General features: G+C 53.5%; 1 protein-coding gene across 4 annotated transcripts in view; it reads left to right on the top strand.

The window, feature by feature from the left end:
* The first annotated feature begins 1579 nt into the window (after positions 1–1579).
* Positions 1580–8518, top strand: part of MLF2 (myeloid leukemia factor 2) — a 38106-nt gene continuing 31167 nt past the window's right edge. Inside the window, exons 1-9 of one of the 4 annotated variants that reach the window (XM_011982982.1) lie at positions 1580–2323; positions 2897–2974; positions 3203–3332; positions 3586–3621; positions 4488–4541; positions 4949–5077; positions 5247–5406; positions 6284–6496; positions 7083–7096. In XM_011982982.1, the coding sequence (XP_011838372.1) occupies positions 2925–2974; positions 3203–3332; positions 3586–3621; positions 4488–4541; positions 4949–5077; positions 5247–5406; positions 6284–6471 (747 nt within the window). In that variant the 5' untranslated portion in view covers positions 1580–2323; positions 2897–2924 and the 3' untranslated portion in view covers positions 6472–6496; positions 7083–7096. Of the gene's footprint in view, positions 2324–2351; positions 2381–2896; positions 2975–3202; positions 3333–3585; positions 3622–4487; positions 4542–4948; positions 5078–5246; positions 5407–6283; positions 6497–6704; positions 7253–8518 lie in introns of those variants that run through there. The other 3 variants (XM_011982980.1, XM_011982983.1, XM_011982984.1) reach the window with 3 other exon arrangements.

The raw sequence follows: 8518 nt of genomic DNA, 5'->3' as shown, positions 1-8518 counted from the left end.
TTTGGAACAAAGTCTCGTTCTATCCCCCAGGCTAGAGTGCAATGGTGTGATCTCGTCTCACTGCAACCTCCACCTCCCAGGATCAAGTGATTCTCCTGCCTCAGCCTACTTGTGGGATTACAGGCGCTTGCTACCACGCCCGGCTAATTTCTGTTTTTGTTGTAGTTGTTGTTTTGAGCCGGAGTCTCACTCTGTCGCCTAGGCTGGAGTGCAGTGGCGCAATCTTGTCTCACTGCAACCTCCATCTCCTGGGTTCAAGCGATTCTCCTGCCTCAGCCTCCTGAGTAGCTGGGATTACAGACATGTGCCACCATGCCTAGCTAATTTTTGTATTTTTAGTAGAGACTGGATTTCACCTTGTTGGTCAGGCTGGTCTCGAACTCCTGACCTCGTAATCTGCCCGCCTCGGCCTCCCAAAGTGCTGGGATTACAGGCATGAGCCACCGTGCCAGGCCTTAAATATTTGTTGATTGGCTGGACAATAAAGAACTTGCTTTAGAAGGAGGAGAGGACAAAAAAAAAAAAAAGGAATGGATAGGGTATCTTTAGTTAAGTTTCAGCCACAGAACCTTTACTGGGACAACTCTTGATCACATGTCAAACTGCTTTCATTTGGGGCAAGAGGATAAGGGGAAGTTGCATGGTGGAATGTGCAGAGATAGAGCATCTGGAAGATAAAAGATTTTACTAAGTATCTTCCCCAGAAATAGCAATGAAAAACAAATTTACTTTTATTCTGTTTTCCTCTGACTTGCCAGATAGTTAAGATACTGACTTGCCAGTCTGCCAGCTTGTATCTTAACTATCTGTCTCTGCTCCCTGTCTCTATTATTGTTTTTTCCTCTTTAATAATGATCAAGTCCAAAGAAACCTGAGAAGCCCTGTTCCTAGCACCTTTTCCTGAGTTACCAGGAACCCCCTCTTTCTCCCCCAGGGAATTATCGGGAACAAGTCTTTCTCATTGGGTCAGACTCCACACAGCACTAATATGGCTAAAAGCCAGAGTAAAGAACCAGGGAAAGCTGGAGTTTGGATGAGTCTGGTTAAAGTCCATCCTAGACAGTCCAAATGCCCTGACCCCAAAGGGGAAGGCCCTTCTCTCCAGCAGAGCCAGATTTTATGCAAGACATTTAGTATGTCAAAGGATCAGTCTCTGGCCTTGGAGGCAGGTCTCCTGGGCCCCGTTTTAGCTCCTCCCCTGGGTGATCCAGGTTAACTGAGCTCTCCACTCCTTTCTTCCCCCAAACTTTAGACCTTTGACCTAAGAAAGCAAGCAAGAAAGGTCAGTGCAGGACTGGGAGCTCTTGAGGACGCAAGAATTAGAGTAAAAGGAAAGGGAGAGTGGCATTAAACTAATAGATTTCAGAACTGTAGCCTTTCCCCAGTCCAACCCTTCACAGTTCGGTAATGGGGGAGGGCTCCAGGTCCCTCTCCAATGCCAGTTCTCAAGGGCCTCGGGTTCCAGCCTGGCCGAGGAGCGCCATCTGGCGGCCAATCCCCCAACCTGGATTCTCTGCCCCATCCGACTTTCCGGAGCCCGAACTAGATCTGGGCTGGAGAGTGTCACCTCCTCCTCTGCGTCACTCCGGGGACTCCGCCTGCCAGGAACGCTCCTCCTCAAGCGGGGACAGGCCCAAGAGACTCCCCGGCAAGAAAACTGCCCATCCTCCCTCCAGGGTAGACTGCTTCTCCACTAGAGTCTGCTTAAAGCTCCCCCAAGGGATCCGCCCCGCCTCGTCGCCCACAGAGAGCCCGCCTCTCCCCGAGGGGCATCTGCCCCTAGTCCTCCAGTTTCCCCCGGAGGAGGGAGAGGGAACGTGCTGCACAGCGCCCCCAAGTTCAACCCCCAACTCGGTCCCTTCCGAAGAATGGATTCCTCTTCTCCTTCTCCTCCCCAGCCTTATGGGAGCCTCTTCCAGTCCACAGAGCCCAAATCCAGGTTACTAATGAGCTCCCCTTCCTCGTGGCCAGGTGAACCCTCTCGACCTCAGGTTCCGCTCGCCTGAGCTTGGCCCATGGCCCCGCCGCCCCTGGGACTCGGCCCCAGCCTTCTCACCACCCACGCCAGTGGGCGGGGCTCCCACGGCCCGGCCCCGGGTGGGCGGTTCCATCGTGACGTCACTTCCGCCCGGGCCTGGCCTAGGTTCGGGCTCCGTGGGCCGAAGAGGGGGTACGGAGGTGGCAGCGGTGGAAGGAGGCGGCTTGGAAGGCCGAGGAGCTCGAGCCCGGACCAATCCCCGCGTTCTGGGCCGCGACCCTGACCCTGCAGCGCACCGGGAAGCGAAACCGGCCGGATGGGCCGCTGAGCCCGAATCGGGCACTGGTGAGGCTCAGGCAGAGCGGGCAGCGCTGAACGGGAGCGGGCCCGCGGGGCTGCAGGGTCTGGGAGCCCGGGATGCGGGCTGAGGAGACGAGAGGCTCAGGCCTACCTCTCCGGCTCACCCGGCGGGGAGGCGGGAGCTGGAGGAGCCGCAGACAGGCGTGGGGGTCTTAGTGAGGCCCGCCTGGGGGAGGCCTGGTGTAAGGAGGGGGCGGGGTGGCTGGGGTCATTAATGGGGCGGAGGACCGGCACTTGGGATTTTCGTCTAGAACGGTGGCGGCGGGGGAGGAGGGGAGAGTATGCTACCGGCCAGAGCTTTGGGAAGAGGATGGCTCTGAGTGGGGGAGGGAAAAACCGAGAGGCTTGGAAAATTTTTCCGTGGCCCTAATTGAGAGAGAGATTTGAAGAGCCCTTACCTCCTTAGAGGGTTGTGCGGAACACTGGAGTAGGGTCTCCTTGGAGTTTAGGGCGTCAGTTACAGCGTTTGGAAAGGACAGTGCTCTGAGAGTCCCTACACTGAGTGGGTGTGCAAAACCCTGGCCACCTCCAAGTATCTGAGCTTCCACATGTTTCCAGTGTGGAGCCCCCTGGAGCTGAGATCAGGATGTTCCGCTTCATGAGGGATGTGGAGCCTGAGGATCCCATGTTCCTGATGTGAGTATTCCCTCCCCCTCAAGCTTCCCACTCCAGGTCTCTCAGCAGTTCAGGCAGACGTCGGGGTTCCCATTGCTGGGAATGGTTGGAACTGGCTGGATACCCAGGTCTTACCTAGCAGGAAGTAGGCATCGGTGCCACTGTTGCTCTGTGCGTATTTTTTGCAGGGTGGTGGAGGGATTAACAGTTTGGCGCTTCTGCCATCCATACTATGTGCTCACTCCACAGGGATCCCTTTGCTATTCACCGTCAGCATATGAGCCGTATGTTGTCAGGTGGCTTTGGATATAGCCCCTTCCTCAGCATCACAGATGGCAACATGCCAGGGACCAGGCCTGCCAGCCGCAGGATGCAGCAGGTAATGGTGCTACGACACACCTGAGACCCAAAGAAAGGTTGGAGGTTGGTTAGGAAAGCACTTTAGTTTTCTTGCACTACAGCCAACTGAGCAAGTGAAGTGCTCTAGGAATGGGGGAAAGGGTCAGGAAAAAGGGCTTTGTGACTCCCTTTTGAGAGGATGGAAAAAAAAAAATTGAGGCCATGGGCCTCGTTTGGGATTGTATAGAGATAGGATGTGGTCTGTAATTTCTGTTCCTCATGTGTTCCTGTAGGCTGGAGCTGTCTCCCCCTTTGGGATGCTGGGAATGGTGAGTCTTCATCTCCCCGTGTCCTGCCATCTCAGACACACTCTCTACCCTTAGGTATTATTCCCAAGTGTGCCTTTTAGGAATAGTTTCATGGGTAACCCCAGAATCTTCTCTTTTTATGGCATTCACAAAGCTCTGAGCCTGCTGGCTACTAGGAGCCCTGTGGGTTAAAGGTGTTATTAACTCTCGTTGGGAGGCTGAGATGGTTCATCACTTGTGGTCAGGAGTTTTGAGACCAGACTGGCCATCGTGGTGAAACCCCTTCTCTACTAAAAATACCAAAAAAGCCAGGCATGGTGGCACACACCTGTAGTCCCACCTACTCTTGAACCTAGGAAGTAGAGGTTGCAGTGAGCTGAGACTGCACCAGTGCACTCCAGCCTGGGCAACAGAGCCAGACTCCACCTCAAAAAAAGAAGAAAAGATGTTATTAACTCTTGTACTCCTAGAAGTCCATGCTCATTAGGAAGATGTAATTGTCTAGCAAAATTTGTTCTTTGGAGGAGGGAGGCGCAGTTAAAGGGCCATCTAGAGATGATTTTTTGGTAGGTTTTAACAATTTCATGCCTCATCTCTTTAGAGTTTAGGATCCATTAACTTTGGCTTGCTTCCTAAAGATGGGGGGAATATAGCAGGCAGGAGAAGGAAAATTGGATCAGAGCAGTCATAGAGATTGAGGAAGGGGTCAGCAGTTTACAGGAAGAGAAACATGAGTATTCTGGTTACGTTAATAGAGAATGAGAACTTGCTAGATGTGAAGAAGAGAAAGGAAGTGTGCAGCCACGTGGGTTGTGGGTTCCTAAACAGGATCAACTCTGAACACTGACTTTGCTTTCCTGACTCTGTTTTCCATCTTTTTCCTCCAGTCGGGTGGTTTCATGGACATGTTTGGGATGATGAATGACATGATTGGAAACATGGTGAGACTTGCCCCATACCCTTCCCCGGCCTTGCTCTCAGTGATGGCTGACAACACCTTGAAGCCTCTAAGGCAAGAGGGAGACAGTATGCTAGTGAAGGGTAAAGTACTGGATACCGTAATTGAACCAGAGAGCCTTGGGACCTTGTATCTGCTGTCATGCTTGCCCGAAGCAGCCAGCAGCAGCACTCTTAGGTAGCATACAATTAAGGCTCTGTCTCTTCAGATCCTTCTTGCTCGTGGTTGGACTCAGAGGAATTTGGGAGGGTAATGATGAGGCCTGATGTTTTTTCAGTTCTTGCATTTTGTGAGAAAGATACAGGCTAGAACAGGCAGCTGAAGGGTGAAATCTCTTCACCAGGGGGGATGCCTCCCCATTCAGCCCTCTCCTACCTACCCTGTCCTCAGGAACACATGACAGCTGGAGGCAACTGCCAGACCTTCTCATCTTCCACTGTCATCTCCTACTCCAATACTGGTGATGGCGCCCCCAAGGTTTACCAAGAGACATCAGAGATGCGCTCAGCACCAGGCGGGGTGAGTGGGGGAGCCCTCCTGTCCCAGAGAAGGGGGGATTGAGCGGCACCCCCAGAAACCCTGGCTGCTTTTTTCCGGATTGGGTTGTGTGTGGTGTGTTTCTCCTGAGATGGTATAGCCAGGGCTTTGGAAGGGGCGGCTGAGTGTGCCATGTTCTGCCTCATCCCAGATCCGGGAGACACGGAGGACTGTTCGGGATTCAGACAGTGGGCTGGAGCAGATGTCCATCGGGCATCACATCCGGGACAGGGCCCACATCCTCCAGCGCTCCCGAAACCACCGCACGGGGGACCAGGAGGAGCGGCAGGACTATATCAACCTGGATGAGAGTGAGCCTTCCTTCCCACTTCCTGGCCGGCAGCCCCTAGCCCAGTTCCTGTGGGCTAGGAGACATCCCTAACTCATAGACACTTCTGGGCAAAGCTCTGGATCAGCCCCATATATATATGTATATTTTTTTTTTCTTTTGAGACGGAGTCTCGCTCTTGTTGCCCAGGTGCCCAGGCTGGAGTGCAGTGCCGCGATCTCAGCTCACTGCAACCTCCGCCTCCCGGGTTTAAGCAATTCTCCTGCCTCAGCCTCCCGAGTAGCTGGGACTACAGGTATGTACCACCACACCCAGCTAATTTCTGTATTTTTAGTAGAGACGGGGTTTCACCATGTTGGCCAGGCTGGTCTCAAACTCCTGACCTCAGGTGATCCACCTGCCTCGGCCTCCCAAAGTGCTGGGATTACAGGCGTGAGCCACCGCGCCCGGCTGTCAGCCCCATATTCTTACGCACTCGGAGCCGCCTCCGCTCAGGGGCTGAGTCAGGTGCCGGCGGTGTCTTTGAGAGGGGCCTGCTTTGTCCCTGAAGTTCCGTATTGATAGTGTTACACTCTTCTCCACCTGGATCCGTTTCTTTCTCCCCTCTTTATCTTTTTCAAATCCGCAATTATTAAGTACTTAGTGTGCACACAGGACTATGAACCTGAACTGAAGAATAATCCCATTCTGATTTCTTCCTCCAGTAGGCCACCTTAGGCCTACCGGTGGCTTCCCGGGATCGTGTAGAAACCAAAGAGCTAAGGGAATTGCCGCCCCACCCACCCCTGCACACACACTCAGCCTTCGCCGCTTTGGCCGGAGAAGCTGTGGCTCGCTCGCACATCGGCCTCCAGGAGCCAGGCCGCACACAGGCCTCATGTGGACTCCGTCCCCTCCAGGTGAGGCCGCAGCGTTTGACGACGAGTGGCGGCGGGAGACGTCCCGATTCCGGCAGCAGCGCCCCCTGGAGTTTCGGCGGCTTGAGTCCTCAGGGGCGGGGGGACGAAGGGCGGAGGGGCCTCCCCGCTTGGCCATCCAGGGACCTGAGGACTCCCCTTCCCGACAGTCCCGCCGCTATGACTGGTGAGGGCCCCGGGCCCTCAGCCTCTCTTGTAAGTATCAGGGGTAAGGAGGGCGGGGTGCACCTGCGGATGGTCCTCGGCCGCGAGGCAGGCGCAATCCAGGCTCCCACAGGAGCTGCCTTTGATAGTGCGAGTTGGTGTGGAAAGAGAACAATGTTCTCACTGACATAGGCGATTAAACCCCAACTCCTGTGTTTTTTCTTCCTTTTGATTTGTGCTCCTCTCTTTTCCCCTCCAGGTACAGGCTGAGAGGCTGAGAAATCATCCCCTGAATAACTTTTTCCTCTCTGATTCCCATCCCCAATTTAATATTAAATTAACAGGCAAGCCGGCCCCCACCTCTCCCTGGGGGTCTCAGGGAGAACCTTTCACGGCACCCTTTCCTACCTTTTCCTTCTTTAATCCCCTTACCATGATGACTTCGCCTCTGCATCTACTAACTTGATTTTTCATTCTGCTGCTCCATCTTCAAACCCCCTCACCTTTCCCATTCTACTCCTGCCATGCATTGAAGGGTCTTTTGGGGTGAGCTCTGGGTTTAGGGGCCTCCTCCATCCCTCAGCTGCCCTGGATCTTTGCCCACCTCTTCCTCAGAGCCCCCACTGAGGGGCCGTAGCCTTGTCTAGGGCTGTGGAAGGAGCAGACTGGTTCCCAACTCTTTCTCCCTACTCCTGCCCACACACATCACCAGAATCTTCCCTAAACCCTTCCCTGCCTTTATTTTTTGATTTGTGCAACTTGTAACTAGGTGTTTATGGAATAAAGGAGAATGGAAAAAAGACCAAATGGGATTCTGGCTGTACTTTTGATCTTTTCCTGTTCAATTCAACCCTCCTGTCTCCTCTGAAGTTACCTTCTCACTTTTCCTCATCTCCACGTGTAGCTTTCGTACTTCAGAGTTCAAGCCCACATCTCCTTGGGCGGAGAGACCATCAGCACTGGCAGGTGCAGGCCATCAGCACTCGGCTGGGCTAGGCTGGGGCGTGAGAACATGAGCACGTGCCTCGCTGGCTCTCCCCTCACATTCTGTTGTCACTTTGCTCTTCAGGGATGCGTTGGGCATCTCTCATGGGTGCTTGCAGAACTTGCTGCCCCTTGCTCCTTAGGCAGAGTTTCTTTCCTGCACTCTGGGTGGAAACACTTCAGATAACCCTGCACAGGCCTTCAGAGGGGAGGAACTCTGGTCTGCAGCGTTCCACAAACCCTCCACCCACAGTAGTTGAGAATTTGAGCCCAGGGAAGAAGACTAGAGAAGAAAACTTAACCTGGAACCTGAGCATGACTGGAAGGGCATGAGGAGCTCAAATTTCTCAAGACGTTCACTCTTGCTTTGCCCAGCCAAATGGGTCACTCTTTTCCTCTTGGGAACTTACTTAATGATGACAAATGTGTAGGAGAGTCTGATAATGGTTTCCTCTTTATAAAAGTCTTGAGTTCTTTTCAGTTTGGGACGTAAAGACACCTAAGGCTCTGGGTCCTCTCAGGGAAGGGAGAATCTTGCCCTGTGTCTCATGGACGAGTAGATTCAAGAGGATAAGGAGCGGCTGAGTGCAGTGGCTCACACCTATAATCCTCGTACTTTGGGAGGCCGAGATGGGCGGATCGGGAGGTCAGGAGATCGAGACCATCCTGGCGAACATGGTGAAACCCTGTCTCTACTAAAAATACAAAAAAATTAGTCGGGCGTGGTGGCGGGTGCCTGTAGTCCCAGCTACTTGGGAGGCTGAGGCAGGAGAATGGCGTGAACCCGGGAGGCGGAGCTTGCAGTGAGCCGTGATTGCGCCACTGCACTCCAGCCTGGGCGACAGAGCGAGACTCCATCTCATTAAAAAAAAAAAAAAAAAAGGATGAGGATTTGTCCAGTGACTCAACAAGCAGAGAGATAGAGATGAAGTTGAGCTCGGCCGGGCGCGGTGGCTCAAGTCTGTAATACCTGCACTTTGGGAGGCCGAGACGGGCGGATCACGAGGCCAGGAGATCGAGACCATCCTGGCTAACACGGTGAAACCCCATCTCTACTAAAAAATACAAAAAAACTAGCCGGGCGAGGTG

This window comes from Mandrillus leucophaeus, unplaced genomic scaffold (genome assembly GCF_000951045.1).
Source record: "Mandrillus leucophaeus isolate KB7577 unplaced genomic scaffold, Mleu.le_1.0 Scaffold245, whole genome shotgun sequence".
Taxonomy (NCBI): domain Eukaryota; kingdom Metazoa; phylum Chordata; class Mammalia; order Primates; family Cercopithecidae; genus Mandrillus; species Mandrillus leucophaeus.
The sequence above is the reverse complement of the archived record's forward strand: the minus strand, read 5'-3'. Positions and strand labels throughout refer to the sequence as shown.